At 39.0% G+C, this 25,523-nt stretch overlaps 1 protein-coding gene across 1 annotated transcript; it reads left to right on the top strand.

Annotated features, from left to right (window-relative positions):
* Window positions 1-350: 350 nt before the first annotated feature.
* On the top strand, window positions 351-24,440 carry LOC307136053 (uncharacterized protein; the record flags this gene model as incomplete). The annotated part of the gene is made up of 10 exons (XM_079832797.1): window positions 351-525; window positions 623-697; window positions 2,932-2,971; window positions 3,822-6,139; window positions 9,300-9,374; window positions 19,015-19,107; window positions 19,258-19,431; window positions 22,542-22,604; window positions 22,689-23,434; window positions 23,635-24,440. The coding sequence occupies exons 9-10, from the start codon at window positions 23,380-23,382 to the stop codon at window positions 24,438-24,440; spliced, it is 861 nt and encodes a 286-aa protein (XP_079688923.1). The 5' UTR covers window positions 351-525; window positions 623-697; window positions 2,932-2,971; window positions 3,822-6,139; window positions 9,300-9,374; window positions 19,015-19,107; window positions 19,258-19,431; window positions 22,542-22,604; window positions 22,689-23,379.
* Between the last annotated feature and the right edge of the window lie 1,083 nt (window positions 24,441-25,523).

Here is a 25,523-nt window from a genome sequence, read left to right as displayed (position 1 = left end):
ACCAGTGAAGTCAGGTGGTTTATCTTCATGTCCATCTTCTCTAGCGTTTCCAGAATCGCCCTTTCTACAGCTGCAATACAGAAGATCATTTAATTTGGTATGTAGCTTTGAGTAAATATTTTTGTTGTTGTTTTTATTGATGAAGGACTTACATGTACATTGATTTGTTACAAGACTTGAGACTGTATTCTCCAGACTCACGCCAGAAGTACCTGTAAGTAAAAATTTACTGTGAGGTTTTCATTGTTAGACATATTATCACGTGTGCCTCTGCCTTGGTGGAACATGTCTGGGTTACATTTCACCCTAAATAATGTGACACTTTCACTCTTTTCCTGGTTTGCTTAAGAGACACACTGAAGCTCAAAATGGGGAACTTGGTAAGCAAAAACTTAAGGAAGCTGCTGCTCATGTTTTTCATTTGTAAAAAAATATATAATTTGTAGGTAGTCTGCTGATAACATACTCTGCTCTCTTCCTTGGTGGTCACCCGAGGGTCTCAGGACTATTGATTGAACAGATAATGTAATATATATATATAAAGTATTAGATTGTCTTTAAATATGGTGAATATGTTTGATTTCCTCATGCCAAATGAATGCTCTTTTACCTTGTGTGTTAGGTGGATCAACACCCCAGCCGGCTCCATGATGGTGTGCCTGAGAGACGCCCACTGGAGCTGAGAAAGGTGGAGTGGGTAAGATTTGCTTGTTACCAACACACATTAACATGCACTAAAATGTAAACTGAAAAGCATAAAACAAATTTTTGTTCACCATCACATTATAACCAGTGCTTTAAGTGGGCCGGTACGCGCCGATACTCAGTACCGCCACTTCCAAATATAGCTTTTGAGCGTACCGCCACCTCTCCGTGCGCCCAGAACGTGCTTTTAGCGTACCGGTACGCTCATTTGCGAGCAGAGACTACATTACCCATACACTCTTGAGTTTTACAAGTGAAAAGCGCATGCGTCGCTTTTGCCGCTGCCAGCGTCAACAACTCAAAGTGGTCCGGAGAGGGTGTGTGAAACGCCACGTGAGACTGGGTTGGAAACGCGCAACCATAGCTGCTCGTTTAAAATCTATGGTTAAAATACAAAGCACTTGTGCTGCGGACGAGGACGAGAGTGGCACCACTTCTACCGATGACAACAGCCGCATGTTGTAGCTGGGTCGTTCCTGTTATACAGTGACTTTTCTGTCTTTATGATTTACTTACTCATATTTTCTATGAAATGAGTCACATAAGAAATGGCTTAAATTATAAATGTAGGTCTTCTTTATCACTTAAACAGATATAATAGGTATTAAAAATACTATTTTGTATTTTGCACACCTTTTTATTGATATATGCATTCAATTTTATCATGTCCTCAGTGCAAAGTAATCAACTTCCACAAGAACTATAAACTATGAAATGATGAAAATCTCAAAATATAAATGATGAAAACTCCTCCACTGTTATGGTCTTCCACCCTGTTAGGCGAGTCATTTTTAAATAATAATTTGACAGCAATGTTAAATGTTTTGCATACTTATGTTTAATTTTGGGAGGTGAGGATCATTAACAGCATATACAATATATGTTTTTAAACACATTTTTTTATTATTTACCATCCTGTTGGCAAAAATGGGTACAAAAAGTACTTGTTCTTAATAATCAAGACATTCTATTCATCAATAATAGTTTTGTTATTGTTTCAAGAATTTAAAAAAAATACCATGATGGCATAAGGGACATATAGCTACTATCCAAGAAAAACTTGTTATTGTTTAACATTTACATTATTAACATTTTGTGATAACTATGTCCCTAACAGGGTGGAACACCTTCACGGCCCGTGTCTGAACAATGAATCTACCCATAATTATTATTTTTTTAGTCCCTGAGCTTGACCAATATGTATTCCGACTAGTTAAACATGTCACCATTTTGGTAGAATGCTAAAAACATGAAAATCATGTACTTTTTTTTCAAACATTTATGAAGCCAAAATGTTACCGCATACCAGGAATGACCCAGCTATAGTTTCTAACTGTGTTGCTATTTGATTAGAAAAAAAAAGTTAACATTGGCCTGCATGGTAGCCTCATGAGGTGCCGTCAAGGTCTTGCTTTGTAAATGAACCCTTATTGTAACAAATGATATATTTACACAATTACAAGAACTATATGTAAGTTCTAAGGCTGAGAACAAGTTAGAAAGAGCTTTAAAATACGGACCTTCTTGAATTATTGACTAAACAATCCCCCCATAACCACGCCCCCAAAAAAGCCCCGCCCCCTCTGGTGAGTACCGGCACTTTATTTTTTCCACTTAAAGCACTGATTATAACAGTATGGTTAATTTATTCATTATTGCACTGACATTCCCAACAATCTCCAGTCAGTGCATCAGTGTTCTTTTGAGGACATTAAGGACTAGGGCAATATGATAAAACCCGATTTTGTAACCGCAAAGGCTGCGATTAGAGTCTGGTCACGTCACATGCGAGAGTAAAGCAGTCTGCAGAATCAGCTTGGCACGTTATGCCTACAGGAAAGAACAGTTTGTTTAATCGATCTTATATTGTGTTGGTCATACTATACTGATACTATAGATTTTAACTGCAGGTGTGCAATGGCGCTGCGTGTGTTTTAGAAACTCACTCACTCTCTCACTCTCACACACCCAACACTCGAACCATAAAATATAGACCCTTTTCACAGACTGTGATGACGCGTTTTAACTGTCATCAATATCATAAATTCTGCAACGTTTTTTGTATTTTCATTTTTTTTACAAGTACATTTATAACACTAATACTTTGTATTGTACAAAGCCTGTATGAGCCTGTAAAGATGATATTTAGAAGAATGTTTGTAACAAAGCAGAGCAACCATTAACTACCATAGTATTTTTTTCTCTACTATAATCTTTTCTGTTCAGCAGAACAAAGAAACTCGTACAGGTTTGGAACAACTTGAGGGTGAGTAAATGATGACAGAATTTTTATTTTTGGGTGAACTATCCCTTTAATTATTAATAATCAAGCAACAGTAAAAATGAGAATCACTCACAGTTCAGATACTCTTAAATACTGAAAGCACTCTTTGTTCATTGCTTGTAATGTTTTTTGTTCCTCTTTATTATTTACTAGCTTTTATGTTTTGAAGCTATATTAGTTTATATATTTAAAATTCTTAACATGCAATTGTTTTAATGAAATTTGTGTAATTATTTTAAAAAGTACTTATAATTACAAAAAAAGAGTAAGTTTTATTAATAAGATTAATTAGAAAAAAGTTCAAGAATTGTTTTGGAATGGGATCGTGAGGTGCCTAAAGATTCCCACCATTAAAATACAATGATTTATTGCTCATCTTTGAATAATACAGAAGATAAAAAGCTTAAAAAATAATTGCGTGTTAAATCGCAATATTGGTTTAAAAAAAAAAAATCGTTTTCCAAACTCATTCAGCCCTATTAAGGACTTAATGTGGTTTTCACACTGGCTGACAGACATCACAATGTTTCTTTGAAATGACGAGGCGACTAGTAGTAGTTGCTCAAAATAGGGAGGGATGCACCATTATGAACATTTATCTGTTGTTGTTTTTCTCTTTTGTTTATTTATTTATATTTTATTTACTTGCTCTGTGATCTTCCTTGGTGTTCACAATCACCTAAGGGTCTCAGGACAGAAAAGGTGTGTTCTATGGATTGGAAAAGATCATGTAATATACAGTATTAGATTTTCTTGAAGTGCTGTGCATAATGTTTCTGGTTTCTTCCTCCCTATCATATTGTAATTAATGCTCTTTTACCTTGTGTGTTAGGTGAATCAGTATCCCAGCTGGCTCTGTGATAGTCTGTTTGAGAGACGCCCACTGGAGCTGAGAAGGGTGGAATGGGTAAGATTTGCTTGTTACTAACACAAATGAACGCATACAAAAATGTGTAGCTAATTGAAATTCCAGAAAATAATAAAACCAAAGAAGGAAAATGGTACTTATGTATTAATCACATTGTTATTCAGGGTACCCGCGGGACCTTAAAAAGTCTTAAATGTCTTTAAATTCAAAATCAAAATTTTAAGGCCTTAAGTCTTAAATTCGCTGAAGTATTGAGTTCTAGGTCTTAAATAATTTTAAACAGGTCTTAATTTTCCTACGTCCATGTAACGCTACTCCATTGCTCATTGAAATGCTCCCGCAATGTTTTAGTGTGTGTGTGTGTGTGTTGTTCGTTTTTTCGCTAGTGAGAGACCAACATGCATCTTAAATAGCAGCCAATCAGCTTTCGTGTTATTGGCGCGGGTCTCTTTCGGATTGTACCACAGACGCATCAAACGGATTTTATTCTTCAGCTTCAGTTCTCCAGTTCTTCCAGTTCACGCGATCGTGAAAGCAAAGGCGAATCTTTCTCTCCTGCCATCTCGTATAATGACCAAATAAAAGTTTGATATGCCCGATAGCACTAAACAAAGAGTTTAAAAAGCGATGTAAACCCCGAACTCATTCGCTACTGACACACGGACCGATGTCAGACTGGCCGCGGATTCTGCACGCGTTTGCCGCCGGTCAGCGCTCGCGCGAGTGTACCGAATCTAGGCTCATTCATGGATATCCATATCTATGGGCTCATTACTGTAGGTCTTAAAGTGAAAGCAATCCAATATAGCCTAGCCTATACCCACCCCTGCCTGTGTCGTTAGTATTAATCACACAACAACAACAACGGGGAAAAATAAACAGTAGCCTACCTAAACTTAAAGCACTGTTTGTATCTGTATATTTAAGTTGTATTTATTTGTCCTATTGTCAAACAAGATTCATGCATTTTGTTTGTTTTATTGCCATGTGTGACTATAGTGCATCTAATATAATGATATGGTAAATGTGGCATCCTAATTATTAAAAAAAAAAAAGAAACATGCACATTTCTGAAAATGACCACCACAAAATCAGTAATTTTGATCTCACAAAAAAAAAAATTATATACATACACATACACTATCGGTCAAAAGTTTGCGAACGGTTCGATTTTTTAAATGTTTTTTAAAGAAGTCTCTCCTGCTCACCAAGGCTGCATTTATTTGATCCAAAATACAGCAAAAACAGTATTATTGTGAATAATGTTTTTTTTTTTTTTTTTTACAATTTAAAATAACCATTTTATATTTCAATATATATCTTAAAATATAATTTATTTCTGTGATTCAAAGCTAAAGTCTGGAGCAATGATGCTGAAAATTCAGAGTCACATAATCCTTCAGAAATCTTTTTTATTTTTTTTTCCTTTTTTTTTATCCATCAAAGAATCCAAAAAAAATGTTTTACACAACTGTGTTCAACACTGATAATAATCATAAATGTTTGTTGATCATCAAATCCTCATATGAGAATGATTTGTGAAGGATCATGTGACACTGAAGACTGGAGTAATGATGATAAATTCAGCTTTGATCACAGGAATAAATGACACTTTACTATATATTCACATAGAAAATAGTCACAACAGAACTGTCACAATATTACAGCTTTTTGTATTTTTAATAACATAAATGCAGCATTGGTGAGCAGAATGTAAAAACATTAAAAAATCTTTCCGTTCTCAGACTTTTGACGGGTGGTGTGTTTGTATATTAATCCTGGTGGGATTGAGCTATGAGGAAGTGCAAGATTACTAATACTTACTTAATTTTGCAAGTAATTTTGTGATTCTGCATTTCCTTTTGTACGTTTTTTTTTTAATTGCATGATATAGGTTTTAAATTTAATTCATAATGGTCTTGAAAAGGTCTTAAAAAGTCTTAAATTTGACTTGGTTAAACCTGCAGATACCCTGTAATTACTGTTATCTGTTAGATGCTTATTCGCATACATTTCGCGAATTACTAGTAGAGATTCACCAGAGATGGAAACTCAAGTCTGGAATTTTTTAAAAAAAAATGTAAGCTTTCATAATTGCACATAAACCAAATCGCGATTGTGGTTTGCTTTCAATTAATCATGCAGCCCTACTGTGAATGTGTTTCTGATTTCCTCATCCCTGTAATTAATGCTCTTTTACCTTGTGTGTGAATCAACACTCCAACCGTCTCCATGATGGTGTGCCTGAGAGACGCCCACTGGAGCTGAGAAAAGAGGAGTGGGTAAGTTGCACTTGTAATTTGTGTAATTGTAAGGTTACTGTTCCTCAATTGACAGGGCATTTCTTCCTAACTTGCATACTTCAAAAAGATAATAACATAATTGGAAAAGTAATGCATATGAATCAAGCGGTTTAATCCTAGTCTTTTGAAGAGAAACAAGCATGTAAACATTAGTCAGTGCTACTAGTGTACATCAAATATGGTAACCAGAATCTCAAATGTGCTTGTTCTCATACGTCAACCAAGTAAGGTTGATGTTACATGTTTGTTTTTTGTGTCCCTTATATATGTGCACTGATCAATGTGTAATATTGGGGATAGACTAAAATATACTTGACCTTTTCTCTATGTATTTATAGCCTCCCCTCCAATATTACTGCTACTTCCAGTATGGGCGATGGACCATGGCTTTTACCTCCAATCAAATAGTCTTTATTCAATTTGTATACCGAGTTAATAAAAGAGGACACATTGTGAGTTCCCCTTCTCATGGTTATACCCGTAACCGGAGACCATTTCTTTGTACTACACCAAGCCTTACTAAAGCCTGAGAGTGCCGTTAAAGGCCTGCACACACCGGGACGAATATCGCACGCGCTTATCGCCAGTGTTTTTCGTGACGTTTTTCGGCGCGTCTTGAGTGTTCACACCCAATCGATTTTCACTGGCGATGCGCCGATTGAACCTGCACATTCAGTAGATAGCGCTCACGGTACACAAGGTGGCGCTGCGGCACTTTACGCTTCTGACATGCTTGTCACTCAGAAGAAGAAGAGAGACAGTATTTACGTGCTTGCCAAAACCATAGACCTATTATGTATACGGCCAAAACCATTCACACACTTTTTGCTAACTGGCAATCAGCATTAGCAGCTCATCTTCTTCTTTGTCTACTTACTACTTCTTCGTCGTATCAACGTGTGCTCGGCAAGACCGTTTTGTGCTTGAGCGCCACCAAGTGGTGTTTAACTGTCACTTCAACAGCTCCAGGCACGTGAACAAAAGCGCTGATCTCATTGGTCGGCTAGTTTTTAACGCGCCGCTTCAAAATAAAAAAACGAACCCGAAGCTTTTTTTTTTTTTTTTAAATGACGCTTTTACGCCTGGCTTTTTGCGCATCGGCGTGCACTAGGGCTGTCACTTTACGTTCGAAAATCGATTGCACAATCGATCGGACCAACCAACACAAGATTAGATTAGATTAGATTCAACTTTATTGTCATTACACAAGTACAAGTACAAGGCAACGAAATGCAGTTTAGGTCTAACCAGAAGTGCAATAGCAGCAAGTGCAGGATATACAATGGTTGCGTAAGTGCAGGACATAAAAATGTTCTGAATATATATAAATATGTATAAGTAGAGAGATGGTTATTACTATAAGTAGAACTGAATTTACAGATGAATATATACAGTGAATAAATATACAGATGGCTATTACTATAAACAGAATTTACAGGTGACTATGTACTATGAATAAATATACAGACGGTTATTACTTGAACAGAATTTTACAGTTAGAGGTATACAATAATATGTTAGGCTAATATGAGGAATATAGCAGTGGATTAAGTTAGTACAATAAATTATGGACAGAGCTATCCGAAAGAAAGTGTAAAAGTGCAGTGGAAAGTGGTTGCATATTCCAGTTAGAAGTACGGTGCAAAATGCAAATGTAAACATTGTTACTGTAAATACAGTCGGCAGTGCAGATGAGCATTATCCAGTTACGGTATGGTGGTGCAGAATGCATAAGTAAACAGTTGTTACTGTAATAAACAGTCAGTAGTGCAAATAACAAAGTGAAGGTGGATGTGAGGTAGGAGAGTTATCAGTTTATGAGGGAAGTGGATCAACGGGGGTTTGAGTTCAATAAAGAGACAGCTCTGGGGAAAAAACTGTTCTTTAGTCTGCTGGTCCTGGTCCGGTGGATCGGTGGAACACAAGTTTCGAAAACGAAAATAGGGAATCGATTTTAACCAAATATGGACACTTATTATTTTTGAACGAATTAAACAAATAAAAAAATTATTAACAGGTATTATTAATATGTTGAAATATGTTTTTAATTTTTTTTTTACAGTTTTAAAGAACTATTTTATATTTCAATATATTTCAATATATTTTAAAATGCAATTTATTTCTGTGATTCAAAGCTGAGTTTTCAGCATCATTACTCCAGACTTTAGAGTCACATAATCCTTCAGAAATATTTTTTTTACTTTCTATTTCAGATAAATGCTGTTCTTTAGAACTTTCTATCCATCAAAGAATCCTAAAAAAAATTTTTTACACAACTGTGTTCAACACTGATATTAATCATAAATGTTTGTTGATCATAAGATCCTCATATGAGAATGATTAGTGAAGGGTCATGTGACACTAAAGAGTAATGATAAATTCAGCTTTGATCACAGGAATAAATTACACTTTACTATATATTCACATAGAGAACAGTCACAACAGAACTGTCACAATATTAGAGCTTTTTTGTATTTTTAATAACAAATGCAGTGAAGCCACAAAGGAACATCTTGTCACTTAGGCTAGAGGTGTTGTAGGGTTATCTGACGCGTGGGATCCAAAACATGACTGTTCCAGTCCAGTACTGCAATTATCACCTTTATTTGTCACAGTTACGATGCTCAAACACATAGTACTCCTCATACCCACTCCTGACACGGTCAAAAATTGTTTGCTTCCCTCATTACACCTGACCTCACTTCCTCTCTGGCTACCTATATCCATTAAACCCACACTCCACCCGGTGTCTAACAGTGGAACTACAGCAGACATATAAATAAAGCATAATGGCTCTTACATGCAGCATTGGTGAGCAGAAGAGACTTCTGTAAAAACATTACAAAATCTTACCGTTGTCAAACATTTGACCGCTAGTGTGTTTGTATATTAATCCTGGTGGGATTGAGCTATGAGGAAGTGCAAGTTTACTAATACTTTGTTCAATTTGAATAAATGAATTTGCTTTGCAAGTAATTTTGTGATTCTGAATTTCCTTTTGTAAGTTTTTTTTTTAATTGCGTGATATAGGTTTTAAATTTAATTCATAATGGTCTTGAAAAGGTCTTAAAGTCTTAAATTTGACTTGGTGAAACCTGCAGATACCCTGTAATTAATGCTCTTTTACCTTGTGTGTTAGGTGGATCAACACCCCAGCCGGCTCCATGATGGTGTGCCTGAGAGACGCCCACTGGAGCTGAGAAAGGTGGAGTGGGTAAGATTTGCTTGTTACCAACACACATTAACTCACTAAAATGTAAACTGAAAAGTATAAAACGATTTTTGTTCTTATAACAGTATGGTTAATTTATTCATTATTGCACTGACATTACCAACAATCTCCAGTCAGTGCATCAGTGTTCTTTTGAGGACATTAAGGACTTAATGTGGTTTTCACACTGGCTGACAGACATCACAATGTTTCTTTGAAATAACGGGGCGACTTGTAGTTGTTGCTCAAAATAGTGATGCACCATTATGAACATTAGGCTGATACAGATAACCAATAATTCTTTATATCTAAAAGCTTATAATTGATACAGGTATATTGGCCGATAAACCAAAATTTGATATAATTTGAGAGCCTAATTACAAAACAAAAGGCTCATCATTAAAAGTTGTGTCCCAAACACAACATGAATCAAACATGTATAGTACAGAAGCCTAGTTTGAAATGATATAAGATTCTGATCACGCACCGATGAACTGAAACTAAGTTACGTAGTGAGAGTTTAACTCCTGATGTGGACATGCTCTTCTCGTGACAACGCGCTGAAACATTCAAAATTTATTCTAATTAGCACAGCTTTTTAATGAGGCAGCAACATATTATAGATGGGGTAGAACAAGAGAGACTATTAATAATCTTTTCATTGCGCAAAAGTATTATAATATGAAAGGCTCCAATACAGAGCGGCACAAAGTGCGTACATCCCGTGCGCAGGATGAAGAGCTTGAAGCAACACAGTCACAACGCAGCGCTCCGTCCGCATTGAAGTTCAAAACACAAAGGGAAGATATATCGGTGCGTAGTGTATCTATCTATGCAATATTTTAGTGAGCCTTTTCTTTTAACAGTTAAAAATTTCAGTTAACATGCGTGTGAAGAACAATACAATCAAGAAAGTAAACACGATTTAGAAACAGTTAATTAATGAGATTATAAACAGATTATTAATGAGAGGTGGTGGTCCAGTGGGTTAAACCACTGAACTGATATGCAGAAGGTTGCTGGTTCTATCCCAGCGGTCACCACCAGTGTGTCCTTGAGCAAGGCACTTTACTCCACGTTGCTCCAGGGGGATTGTCCCTGTAATAAGTGCACTGTAAGTCGCTTTGGATAAAAGCGTCTGCCAAAATGCATAAATGTAAACCGCAATAGCATAATAACATCAACATTGAATCATCTTGGTGAGGGTTTCATCGTGTTGACTGTCGTAGCCGAAAGCGACACGCGGTTTGAATGGAGAATGGCTGAGGGAAGCTTTCACGTGAACTTAAATTTAATGACCTAAATATTAATCTGTACCTCACATTAAACTATGGAATGGCTATGTAGTGCAAAAGGAGGGGTTGATGATGCTTTATAATGTTGTTATGCACAGTATCGGATTTGGATTGGATTATATTAAGACATACAAGTCTTAACACCAGGGGATCCCTTTAAAGACATCTTCATTTGTTTTGAAGTTTATGGGTTTGGAATGACATGAGTGAGTAATTCACAGAAGTTTCTTTTAAGTCAACTAAAATTTAATTTAATTGCATCAAATGTTGGTCTTCTTTTGAGCATACCCACCAGCCAGATACAACTTTAATTTACCTTGAAAGCTGCGGAGACTCTCACACCAGGTCTGCTGTTGGTCTTCCAAATCCCTTTGTTGCTGATTGACAAATGCTGTTGACAGTTAGGGGTTGGGGTGTCATTAGCTACAGTTGTGCAGCTGTATGTTTTCAACATTTACATAGTTTAGCGGTTCTTAATCCGGTTCCTGCATAAGAAATCTGTTCATTCACGGATTTACACAACACAACTACAGAAATGCTGGTATAGTCACATTTTTATAATTTCTTATATATATTATATATAAATAATTATATATTCGACTCGGTACCGAAGTACCGGTACTTGTGACATCCCTAATGTGTATTATTCATAGCATTTTTTTCTATTTACCCTTTTTTTTGGCGTGTTTTGGAATTGCTGGAGGTTTCGGTGCTGGTGGAACACTTTGTTTGTCTGCAGTTTTTCTTTTTTTAAGGGGTGATGGTTCTGGTGCCTCATCATCTGTTGAATAGATGTGATTGGAGCATGTTTTCTTTCTAGGAAAACAAAGAGAAAATATAATTCAGTCAATGAGACGGCATTTGTATCACTCTGTCTAACAGAGGATCCTAGCTTTCCATCCCTGCTAAGCCAGTGTGTTTTACAAGTGATTTTTCATTTTTGCCTAAAGTGAATTGGAAGCAACATCCAAGGCCAGAAGGACCGAGTGGCGCGTGTAGTTTGAATTCTCCACAGTAATCAAGGGCTGAATCCGAAATCGCCCCCATAACCTCAAATAGGGCATTATTTGGAGGGGACAGCGCTTTGTAGTGGTGTCCGAAACCCTATGGACATTATTGAGTGCACCGCAATAACGAGTGTACAGCCGATGTCTGGCCATGGCCTGCTCATGCACGTTTTCATTGAAATTCATTCACTCCTTCAAATAAAGTGATAACATAGGGAATAGTGAATGAGAGTATAGGATTCAGCCATAGGCTGTAATGCGATCTCAACTGTGCTCTGACTGCTCTTACTACAGTGCATCAATGAAATGGGTCCCCTCTCAAACAATGACGCGCTGCGCCGCGTTCCGAACGTTGTTTAAGCGACATATACCGGTATTGCGGTATCATCAAAATACATATCATAAAATAAATGTATACCGGTATTCGGTATGAACCGGTATACCGCTCAGCACTAATGTACACCCACTGGTTTGTCACAGTTGGGGCATCCAGGCAATTCACATATTAGCACCATTTTAAACACTACACCAAGACCTAAAGCAATACCTAAATGAATGTAGAATCCAATAGATTGCATAAAGTGTGTGTTGTATGTCTAAAACAGAAAATTATTGTTTGTGCATAAAAATTTTTTCTCGGCGCTTCATAAAATTGTGGTTGAACCACTGTAGTCAAATGGACTATTTTAACAACATCTTTACCATCTCAAGGCCCATAAAGGTTGAAGTTGTGTTGCCGTTGTCACGGTCTTACCGTGTTTTGTTTTGTTTTCTGATTGTTGTTCATCACTGTCTGTCTGTGATTTGTGAGATTGTGAACACCTGGGCTGGATGGGCTGTGGGTATTTAATATGCCTGTTCACTAACCAGAGGGTGGTGGGGGTTGTTCGTGATTTTGATCTTGTCTTGCATCTCGCAGGTATGGGCTCGTGGCAGGTGCCTTGGGATTCGAACACCTCTACCACAATAAGATCCTCGTTTGTCCCGTCTACCTCGTAGCCATGATTGGACCAGTCGGCGTTTGAATGTCTTCTTTCTTATTTAATTTCATTAAGTTTCCCCTAGAACTATGTAATAAATTTATATCTTTGCAACCTTATTTATGGTGTGATCGCCCTTTTTGTTGCAGTTACGAGCCGAACTGTAACAAAATTGGGGGCTCGTCCGTTTCAAAGTTTGGTTGAAGATTTTCCCCGCTGATTGAGAACACTGTGGTCGCGCGCATTGAACTTGACTCTGATTAGAATCACCTGCGTGCGCGCTGCTCCGTTTGTTAGTGCTGTCGGTTTGCAACCTGCAAACGTTTGATTATTCGCTGCCGAGTTTTTCCAAGTTTGTCGCATTATTTTGGTGAAACATCGGTAAGCAGCCTATCTTCTCTATGAGTTTGAATGCGATTTGTTATTGGGTTAATCTTGTTAAATCGGTAACGAGAGGTGAGATCGCGTTATGCAGTGGTTATTTATTGTAACGAGGTTAGATGTTTGTTTCTCATAAAGGGTGTCTTTTTCCAAGTAGGTTGTAGCAACGCATTTTGCGTTGACCCTTTTTTATTTTAGTTTGTTATTTTTGTGCTGAGGCTGGGCTGAGGGCACTGCCGCTGGACTGTATCTCTCTGGTTAACTGAGGGGTATCGGTGCTGTCGGTATAAGGGCTTAAAGGAACTCGGCTCTTGGTTGAAGCACGAAGATTAGGGTTGAGTTAGAGTGTTTTTTTTTGGGTAGTGGGAAAAGACTCTGTTTATGAGAAATTAGAATCTGTGTTAAAACAAGGTTTGGGTAAGTTGTGGAGAAAATAACAAAAATGGCCTCAGGGTTTGACATCCTACTGAGGATGAGTTGGACAAAATGTCTAAAGACCAATTAATAGAGGTAGCAGCACATTTTGACATTGGGATTACAGCTAAAGAAAAACGTCTAAAAGAGAGTATAGGACTTATTGTAAAATCAGCCTTGGCAGATTTGGGTGTGTTTACATCTAGGCAAGCTGAGAAACAAGCTGTGTCTGAAATTAAAGATCCTAAAGAGAAAATTAATCCTCAAAGTAATTCTTCCTTAACTTATGAGCAGCAAAGAGACTTGATGCTTTTAGAAATGGAAAATAGTAAAAGAAATCGGGAACTTGAATTTCGTAAATTAGATATTGAAGCAGAGAGACTGCAGTTAATTAGAGAGGGTCAGCTGGAGGCTCGGCCTAGTATTGCACGACCACAAATGGGTAGCTCATTTTTGCAGGGTTTTGATGTTGCAAGAAGTCTTAATCTTATGCCCAAGTTTAATGAAGATGAGTTGGACACTTTCTTTAGTTTATTTGAGCGTTTGGCAAATTTGATGGGATGGAAAGATAATGAACGAACAATATTGTTGCAGTGTGTGTTCCAAGGTAAAGCTCAGAAAGCCTATTCTACACTTAGTGTGGCGGATAGTCAGGTCTATACAAAAGTGAAGGAAGTGGTATTGAAAGCATATGAACTAGTTCCTGAAGCATATAGACAGCGGTTTAGAGTTTTGCGTAAAGGAGGGCAACAATCTTTTTCTGAGTTTGCAAGAGAGCTGCGCATTCAATTTGATCGCTGGTGTTCCTCATCTCATGCAGATACTTATGAGACTCTTTATGAATTGATGTTGTTGGAACAGTTTAAGAATACTCTATCTGAGGATGTGGCTGTTTTTATAACAGAACGAAAAGTTAAAACCGCAGAGGAGGCTTCAATTCTCGCTGATGAGTATGCTCTGACGCACAAGGGTGAGGTGAGAAGGAATCGTTATCGTCGTGCAGAGACTTCTTCGGAGAATACTGAATCCCATTCATTTCTGATTGGTGGTGGTAAGCCTGTGAGAAAACCAAAGTTCTCTGAGAAAGATGACCAGTGTGCTTACTGTCTTAAAAGAGGTCATTGGAAAAAAGATTGTCCTACTTTAAAAGCAAAATTAAGTCGTGTCAAGTCAGAACCAAAGCCGGCACTGTTGGTGTCTTCAGTAGTGTCTGAAATGGCTAGCCTTCCTGATAATGGTGATAAGCATATCCTCAAACAAGAAGAGTCAGGATTGTATAATGAAAATCAAATGTATGCTCCATTCATTACAGATGGTTACGTGTCTCTTGTTGGGGGCAGAAATAAAGTTCCTGTCAAGATTTTGAGGGATACGGGAGCCTCAGAGACATTCATTTTGGAGTCTGCTTTACCCTTTTCTTCTGATTCAAGTACTGGTAAGGAGGTGCTGATAAAGGGAATTGGATTGCAGAGTTTGTCTGTTCCGTTACATACAGTAGTTCTTCAGTCTGAACTGGTTAGTGGTACAGTGGTTGTAGGTGTACGACCGTCACTGCCAGTTGAGGGGATATCGGTTAAATTAGGAAATAACTTGGCTGGGGGGCGTGTTTGGAGAGGTGTGCCACCGCCACCAATTGTAACCGCTTTTCCCTCTTTGGAGGAACAAACTGTTGTCACACAGTTTCCTGATGTGTTTGTCTCTTGTGCAGTCACTCGTGCTAAGAGCAAAAATAACTCTGATGTTTTGCAGGATGTGGAGTCTAAGCCTGAAGATTCGTCAAAGATATCGGTGACTGGTCTTTCTATTCTCTCTTCTTTCACCTCACCCAAGGAGCTGATTAAGGCTCAACAGGAGGATGACACTCTGAAGGAAGTGTTTTCTTCTGTTTTGCCTTCTAAAAAGATGGGTGAAGTAGCAAGTGGGTACTTTGTTGAAGATGGCATACTACTTAGGAAGTGGCTATCTGGTAAAGAGGTAATGTTGGGTCAGGCATCTGTTCAAGTTGTTGTACCTACATCTCTGAGAGGTATGGTTCTGAAAACTGCTCATGGAGATGTAGCTGGACATTTCGGTGTTAATAAGGTGTACAATCAGTTGTTACATTATTTTTATTGGCCCCGAATGAAGAAAGATGTTCGAGAGTATATTAAAACTTGTCCGACATGTCAATTAACAGGTAAACCTAACCAGCCTCTCAAACCAGTCCCCTTGTATCCTATCCCAGCTGTGGAACCACCGTTCCAACATTTGGTGATAGACTGTGTTGGTCCGTTACCACCATCAAAGTCTGGTAACATCTATCTTCTTACTGTCATGTGTCAAAGTACAAGATATCCAGCCGCTTATCCTCTCCGTTCCATTACGACTCGTTCTGTGGTAAAGGCCTTGACTCAATTTATATCCATTTTTGGGATTCCTAAGGTCATTCAAAGTGACCAAGGAACTAATTTTACCTCTGGTATGTTTCAGGAGGTGTTGAAACAGCTTGGGGTGAGGCATAATCGATCTACTGCCTACCATGCCCAGAGTCAAGGGGTTTTGGAACGCTTCCACCAGACCTTAAAATCTCTGTTGCGGGCGTACTGTGTGGAGCTCAATCGTGATTGGGAGGAGGGTTTGCCATGGTAGCTGTTGGCAGCTCGGGAAGTGTTGCAGGACAGTTTGGGGTTTAGTCCAAATGACTTAGTTTTTGGGCATAAAGTGCGTGGACCACTTGCAGTTCTTCGTGATGGGTTACAGGAGGATGAACCTCCAGTGAGTTTGTTACATTATGTAAATGGTTTCCGAAGACGGTTGTTTTTAGCAGGGGAGATGGCTAAAGAGAATTTGTTGAAAAAGCAAAAGAAAATGAAGTGCTGGTTCGACCGCAAGACTGATTCCCGTGAGTTTTGTGCTGGTGATCAGGTTTTAGCTTTGCTACCACTGCTTGAGTCACCTTTCTGCGCTAAATTTTCTGGTCCCTATACTGTGGTTCGTAAAGTATCTGATCAGAATTACGTAATTTCTACACCTGAGCGTAAAAGACGTACTCAGTTGTGCCATGCTAATTTATTAAAACCATTCTATGTTCGTTCAGTGGTCTCTGGAGCAGCTCCAGTGGCTGTTGCAATGGCTGCTGTTTCTTCACCAGTGACGGCTGTATCAGAGGATGTTGTGACACCTGATGATTGTCTTTTACAGCCACGTTTAACAAATTCAGAGACTTTGACTAATTTGGAGCAGTTGGTGCAACATTTACCTGATCAACAAAGAACTGAGTTGATGTCGTTAATCTTTGAGTTTTCAGTCTTATTTGCAGATGCTCCGACTCAGACCCACCTAATAGAGCATGACATAGATGTCGGAGAAGCAAAACCTATACGTCAGCGCTTTTACCGTGTCTCTCAGGATAAGCAGCGTTATATACAGTCTGAAATCAACTATATGACTGAGCATAATATTGCTAAACCTTCTTCTTCTAGCTGGGCATCCCCGTGCTTGTTGGTGGGTAAACCAGATGGAACATATCGGTTCTGTACAGATTACCGAAAATTAAATAATGTTACGAAACCTGATTCTTTCCCTCTGCCACGCATGGAGGATTGTATAGACCAAATTGGTCCGGCTACTTATGTCAGTAAATTCGACCTATTGAAGGGTTACTGGCAAGTGCCTCTTACTCCTCGTGCTCAAGAGATTGCATCATTTATCACTTCATTTGGATTATTCTCTTATTCTGTGATGAGTTTCGGCCTTAGAAATGCTCCTGCCACTTTCCAGCGCCTGATGAACCAGGTGACGTCTGGCTTAGAGGGCTGTGCTGTATACTTAGATGATGTTGTAGTATACAGTCAGACCTGGGAACAACATCTCTGTCGTGTCCGAGCTCTGTTTGAACGTCTTGCTGACGCTCGACTTACGGTTAACCTGGCGAAGTGTGAGTTCGCCAGGGCAACTGTAACGTATTTGGGAAAAGTAGTTGGGCAAGGCATGGTGCGTCCTGTGCGGGCTAAGGTTCTGGCCATTGATAACTTCCCTCCACCAAGTACTAAGCGGGAGTTAATGCGTTTTTTAGGCATGGTAGGATATTACAGGAGTTTTTGTCCAAATTTTTCATCCGTAGTAGCTCCTTTAACCGATTTGCTGAAAGCCAAAGTAAAATTTGAGTGGTCTTTACTGTGCCAACAGGCATTTGAAAATGTTAAGAGGTTGCTCAGCACTGCACCCGTCCTGGCCGCTCCACACTTTGAGTCACCTTTTCAGATCCAGGTGGATGCTAGCCAGGTTGGTGCTGGCGCTGTGTTAATACAGACTGATGAAAATGGAGTAGACCATCCGGTCAGTTTTTTCTCTAGAAAATTCCATTCGCATCAAGTACATTATTCAACCATTGAAAAGGAGACCTTAGCTTTGATTTGGGCATTACAACATTTTGATGTTTATGTGACAAGTGGTACATCTCCTATTGTGGTTTTTTCTGACCATAACCCACTGACTTTTTTACGTTCTCTGCAGACCCCAAATCAACGTCTGGTTCGATGGGCTCTCTTTTTACAGCCTTACTCCTTGGATATTCGGCATATACGGGGAGTGGATAATATCCTAGCTGATACCTTGTCCCGTGCTCCTTGTGACTCTTGCTGAGGTTGAGGATCTCAGTAACTGGTCTCTTTCACTTTGTATTTTCTCTCACCTTAAATATTGCTTTTCTTAGGCGTCAAGAATTGCTGGAGAGGGAGATCCCAAGTGTGAGAAGAGAGAGAGAGAACTTTGGCCGAGTACTGAGTTGGTGTTGAAGTGTGTTGGTGATGGGATTTCACTTTGTCATTCTAAAAGTCTGACCTTTTTGAGAACCGGGTTATTTACTGAGGCCCTTAGGTGAGGTCCTCCTTTTTTATTAGGGGAGGTGTCACGGTCTTACCGTGTTTTGTTTTGTTTTCTGATTGTTGTTCATCACTGTCTGTCTGTGATTTGTGAGATTGTGAACACCTGGGCTGGATGGGCTGTGGGTATTTAATATGCCTGTTCACTAACCAGAGGGTGGTGGGGGTTGTTCGTGATTTTGATCTTGTCTTGCATCTCGCAGGTATGGGCTCGTGGCAGGTGCCTTGGGATTCGAACACCTCTACCACAATAAGATCCTCGTTTGTCCCGTCTACCTCGTAGCCATGATTGGACCAGTCGGCGTTTGAATGTCTTCTTTCTTATTTAATTTCATTAAGTTTCCCCTAGAACTATGTAATAAATTTATATCTTTGCAACCTTATTTATGGTGTGATCGCCCTTTTTGTTGCAGTTACGAGCCGAACTGTAACACCGTCTAATGGAGGGGTCAGAGAGCTCTCAGAAATATCTTTAATTTGTGTCTTATAGGTTTGGAGCGACATGAGGGTGAATAATTAATGACACCTTTTTCATTTCTGGTTCAACTTGCACTTTTAAAACCTGTAACAGCTGCTATTCGATAACTTTAACATTTCAGTTGAACAATTTTAAATATAGTTCAAACATGAAGGTAAATTATGGTATTTTCATGTTAATTTTCTTTAGTTTTTTCTGAGGACTTACTTGGGAATCCTTTTTCCAGCAATTTCAGATTCTGAATTTATGTCAGATGTGTAGCTGGCCTTCTTCCAGTTGTTGGCTACATTGTGAAAAGATGCTGAAAAATGAAATACTGGTAAGTTTTCAGTTTTGTTGATTAAAGCTATATGCCAGATCATGTTTTACAGTATAGATAAATTATATAAATAAAAATAATAAATAAAAAAATAAATACAGATATGCTGGGTGAGATCATGTGTAATTTACTCTTACCTGACTCATGCAGGATTCTTGTTTTATGTCGGGTCCAGCCTTTCTCTGGCTGTGGTGCCTCCATGGTTCTCACACTCTTCAACAGCCTGTCAAGGTCTTTATATGGTGGCCACCAGGAGTAGCCATCTGCGTACCAGGATTTGGCAACTGGTCCAGTTGTTCCTTCTCCCTCAAACTCCACTATTAGGTACATTTTTATATATATAAAGCTGTAAATCTGAAACCCATATTGTTTATTAACTCGGATTCAAAGTTTAACTATGTACTTCAAATGCATTTGGAACTATGGAACAAAACGTGCTGATAAAGAATTAATCTAAACTTGCAGAAATTGACGGTTGTTGAGAGGTCATCCACTAAATAAATGCCGAGTGTAGAGGATGGTAAGGGATAGTCAAAAAAGGATTCCTGGTGGTTGAAGGTACTGTAAGCTACATAAATTTCATCCCTGAATGAAATTATATTTTGCAGTTTAGCAACTTTGCCGCCGATGGAAACGTGACTGTTTGCCTGGTCCAGTTTAAGAGTGTAAGGGCTTGTCCTTAACTCTTTATATTGTGTTGCCTCATGGAAGGATGCAGGTAGAGGACCAGTCGTGTGCTGTTTTTTGAGCAGATATGGCCTGGTTTTGGCTCTGGTTTTTTTGCAGCTTCTTTGCATCTCTGAGAATCTTTTTATTATTTGACTCAAAGGGCATGTTGGTTTCCTCAGAAGTCTTTTGAGCTTGTTCAGTTGATTCTCGTACTTGAAAGCACTGAAGTTGTCTAGGACGCCATGTTTTTTTACATCATCTGCAAGATGTACAAGGGAGTGTGCATTGTAGGATAGGAATTGTGGACCATACAGTTGACCGAAGTGAGTGACAAAGAGAACCAGTATGTCATTGGCATAATCACAGTAATCTTCAATCAAACTGTTGTTGCACAAGATGGAGATTCCCACAAAAAGCAGCAAGAAGTTTTTGTACACCTCTGTGCTGAGGAGATCTTTCATCATGACAGGTCCGGTATACAGTAAAAACTGCCTGAACTCTGTTGCCTTCCACCTGTCAAGTTCCCTCAGTGCCCTTGGTTTCCGTGCAAACTCCATGGGCACATTTCTCTGAGCATTCACTAGCCTTTCTGTCAGTGTGCTTATTTTAAATCCTGACAGCCTACAAGTGAGAGGACCCATCTTCAGCCACAAGTGGAGAAGTCTTCTCATGATTCCGAGACACACAAGGTGCATATAATCGAGGGGGAAACCAGAGACCATATCCAGGGAAGTTTCTTCAAGGGGTGACATGCCATGATGGTGATCAGAATCGGTCTTGTTTCTGAAGCTCTCATTGGTTCTTAGAGGCAGGGACGGATTGACAATCTGTGCATTCTGGAGAAGTCCAGAACGGCCGTCCAACCGAGGGCCATCACCCGGCCGTCGGCAAAAAAAAAAAAAAAAGAGAAAGAAAAGAGTCTAATAACGCAATATGAACAGCCAACAGCAGGGGCACTAATACAATCACTTATATGCTGCTTTGCGCAAAAAAAAAACCTGAGAAAGAAGAGTCGGCCTACTAGTAGCCAGTTTGTGATTGGTCCCCGGATTTCCAGAATTGGCACGGGCGTCACGGCTCGGTGCATGAATTTACACGGAGAATACACGATATAAAAATAAATAAAACTTGCGCGAAAATTAATGTAATGCGGAGAACTACTGTTAGAGAGAGACGTGATGTGTGTGTGTGTGTGTGTGTGTGTGTGTGTGTGTGTGTGTGTGTGTGTGTGTGTGTGTGTGTGTGTGTGTGTGTGTGTGTGTGTGTGTGTGAGTGAGTGAGTGAGTGAGTGAGTGAGTGAGTGAGAGAGAGAGAGATGAGGCCCGGACGCGATGCCGCGATCGAACAGTGGAAACATAAAAACAATACATACTCCGTCATTTTGTTCATACAGGACATCATTCAAACTGCAAAGTGTTTGCTTATATTTGTGTACACTCGCAATAAAACAAAACATTGTGCTTTTGTCAAACTGTAACCTACAACTGTGATCTAATCAAAATATCTCTCTCTTTCTCTCTCTCTCTCTCTCTCTCTCTCACACACACACACACACACACACACACACTCTCTCTCTCTCTCTCTCTCTCACACACACACACACACAGTTTAAAAGCAAAAAATATGTATCCAAACTCATTTAAAAACAGTCTGTGGGTGTCATCTTTTGGACATTCATCATCGTATTGCATTGTCAATTTTTTTTCCATAAGTACTACAGTCATGAATTTTGGTTTAAACATTAACTTAAACACCGTAAACATGGGCAAACTCAAGCATTTCAAGTTGTTAGCAGTTCTTCATTTCACAAACATTTTACCACCAATGCGCATTGGATTAGTGTTAGTTTGTGTGCACTGATTATATATGGCCATTTAACTGAAGATCAGGTGAAAGCGCTGTCATACCTCAGATACTGAAGACTGAAGACTTTGGCATGTGTGCTGTTTTTCTTTCTCCTGCACATGCGGGTTTGTAGTCCACAAAGAATCCACAATGACTCCATCAAACGAAACTGTCGTGAACGAGCATCCGCTGACTTTTCCTGTGGTCTCCAATTCAGCTTCAGTCGCTGCTGTCGATCCAAAAACTCCATCGGTCAAACTTTGACTAAACTCGTAGGGACGCACATGAGCTGTAGAAGTATGTTTCTGACGCGTGCCTTTGCTTTGAGTAAATAAAGTTCATGTCCATACATTCAGATATGCCAATCCATTTATTGTCCATTTGGCATTGCAAACAAAGATTAAATCAATACTTTAAACTTTACGCATTTCTTACTACTAATAAATCATATATTTAATTCTAAACAAACGGCTGGTCAAATGATTGCACGTAACACATGCGCACCTGTAACTCATCATCACCTTATTAAACACACTCTAAATACTTCTACACCCTCTAGTGTCACAAACACTAACTCATCATGAGATTCTTCAGTCAAATCAACATCAAGAACATGTTCTCATGATGTCCTCATAAAACAGCTGTAAAGCTACACACAACCTGACACACTGTAATCAACACACACATAATATAATGCAAATAAAATGCCACTTTACCTTGGGGAACATTGAAATATTGATTTTAAATACTTGTATATTATCTCAAATCAATATTTCATGTGCAAATATTTATTGGTCAGTAATTGTGTATGAGGGACCCTGGTCATCCTGTCCATGTTTATTTTGCATTAATTACTTGCTGATTGAACATTAGCTCTATGATATATTTCATATATTAGGAATGTTTTTTTAACTCTGAAGGCCTGTTGTACACACTGGGACTTACAATGGCCGCTGCGTGAAACCCTGAAGCAAAAATATAAAGTAAGATCATTTTGTAACTTCTAATACAGAAATCAAATGGCATTGTGCTGTTAAAATGACTGCTTTTGTATTATGTGTGTGCAGTTTTGTAGGATGTGAAATGTCAGCAGACGGTGTGAGCACTGAGGATCCTGGGAATGGTTTAGTGCCATGATGAGAGTCTCCATCACTCCAGCGGCCCTTATTGCCTCATCTGGCCCAGATGTTGCTGTGGTCTCTTCATCCTCAGTGAGCCCAGAGTCAGCGAGAGCTTCTAGAAAAAGACCAAAAGAGACTCCAGTGCACTTATTACAGGGACGATCCCGCTGGAGCTCCTGGAGTAAAGAGCCTTACTCAAGATCAGAGCAGAAGCCTTCAGTGCTTTAGCCCACTACACCACTAAACTCATACAGCTACAATACAAATTAGCATGTCATTGCACAAATATGAAATTAAATATATGGCAAGAAATGGGATGCTGACAACATGAATTGTAAAACGTTTGAATGTGTTTAAATGTTTTACAGGTAGTCATGCTGATGGAGAGCAGGCACACGGATGTTTGAGCACATGGGTTTGCACACATTATATACACAGACAAAAGCACAATAACAACCAATAACACAATAACAACCAATCCGGCTTCAAAAGCGGGCACTCAACTGAGACTGCCCTGCTCTCAGTTACGGAGGCACTCAGACAGGCAAGAGCAGCTTCCAAATCCACAGTACTTATCTTACTGGATTTGTCTGCTGCTTTTGACACAGTTAACCACCAGATCCTCCTGTCAACTCTCATGAAGATGGGCATCTCAGGAACTGCTCTCCAGTGGTTCAAGTCTTACCTCTCAGGTGGGTCTTTCAGGGTGTCATGGAGAGGTGAAGTGTCTAAGTCACATCATCTAGAGCTACTGGAGTTCCACAGGGCTCAGTGCTTGGACCATTTCTCTTCTCCATCTACATGTCATCACTGGGATCGGTCATTCAGAAACATGGCTTTTCCTATCACTGCTATGCCGACGACACTCAACTCTACTTCTCATTTCAACCAGATGATCCATCGGTTGGTGTTCGTATCGCTGCCTGCCTAACAGACATTTCTGCCTGGATGAAGGAACATCACCTTCAACTCAACCTTGCAAAGACAGAACTGCTTGTGGTCTCAGCCAAACCAGCACTGCATCACAATCTCTCCATTCAGCTAGGATCATCAACCATAACTCCGTCCAGGACAGCCAGGAACCTTGGAGTTGTGATTGATGATCAGCTAAAATTCACTGACCACATCACTGCAACAACCCGATCCTGTAGATTTGCATTATACAACATTAGGAAGATTAGACCCTTCCTATCAGAGCATGCCACACAACTACTGGTCCAAGCTCTTGTTCTCTCCAGACTGGACTACTGTAATGCTCTTCTAGCGGGCCTTCCGGCATGCACTATCAAACCCTTGCAACTGATCCAGAATGCAGCGGCGAGAGTGGTCTTTAATGAGCCGAAGAGAGCGCACGTCACGCCTCTCTTCATCAGTCTGCACTGGCTGCCAATAGCTGCTCGCATCAAATTCAAGGCACTGGTGCTCGCCTTCAAAACATCCACTGGCTCTGCACCAATATACCTAAACTCGCTCGTTCAGACTTACACACCCTCCAGGAGCTTACGTTCTGCTAGTGAACGACGCCTTGTGGTGCCATACCAGAGAGGCATGAAATCGCTATCGCGGACCTTTTCCTGGGCTGTTCCCACCTGGTGGAATGACCTGCCGATCTCAATTCGAGAGGCCGAGTCTGTAGCCACTTTCAAAAAACACCTAAAGACACATCTCTTCCAGCAGCACCTCACCAATCAAGAATAGCACTTATCATTCTATTCATTCTCTGTCTGTCTAATTTATTTAAAAAAAAAAAAAAAAAAAAAAAAAAACTGTCCTGTGTGTTCTGAGCTAGATTAACTGAGACTTGTTACAGCACTTGCATACTGTTGCCCTTGACTGTTCTAGTTGCTTCTTTTGCTCTCATTTGTAAGTCGCTTTGGATAAAAGCGTCTGCTAAATGACTAAATGTAAATGTAAATGTAACAAGGTTACATATCTAAGAATAATTCATCATAATGCATTTTTTGTTATTTCATAAGCCTGAGGGATGAAACAGGAGTTACATTTAACAAGAAAAAGAGGAAAATATAAATTTAGTCCACTTTTGCTTGAATATATTAACTTCTTATTTTATATGCAAAAAATATCCAAGAGATCACAATTTTAGGTTTTCACAATCAGAAATAATATCTTAAGGATAAAACTGTGGGTCAGATAGTAGGGTTAAAAATGTATTGCTTATACTACAATCACAAAATAAATGGGCAGCTGTTTCTTCAACAAGACCACAAAACAAACTAGTGTCATCAATATTAAGACATTTATAGATAGATGAATTAAACCTGTATACTGTAATTTAGTGAAATTACAATAAAATGCTGTAACATATTTACAGGATTTTATTGGCAACTTTATTTATTTAATCTGTGATGTACAGAAAATCAAATGTAATTTCTACATAGTAAGTTAGTTCAGGCAAGAATAAAGTTCTAAGACTAAATTCTATATTAGTACTCAATTCAAGTGTAAATATCAACAATATAAAATTAAGTAAAACTTACTCAACATTCTGATACTGGTGTTCCCATCATGTTTTATCAGTTTTTTTATTGTTAGGTCTGGTAACTTTGACATCTGAAGTTCATTTTCTACTCAAAATGACACATCCATACTCAAATCGATCTATCGAATGTTCCTGTCATTGTGTATTGTGTAGCAAGTATTGAAGTCTCTGTGTTCATATCTACATAATAAAAGTGAGTAATGTGGCATATGACATCTACATGATATCTATAAGTAAAACATGCACTTTCATGGTTTAATTCTTTATATTATTTGAGTTAA

The sequence above is a fragment of the Gobio gobio genome (genome assembly GCF_949357685.1).
Source record: "Gobio gobio genome assembly, chromosome: 13".
Classification (NCBI taxonomy): domain Eukaryota; kingdom Metazoa; phylum Chordata; class Actinopteri; order Cypriniformes; family Gobionidae; genus Gobio; species Gobio gobio.
The sequence above is the reverse complement of the archived record's forward strand: the minus strand, read 5'-3'. Positions and strand labels throughout refer to the sequence as shown.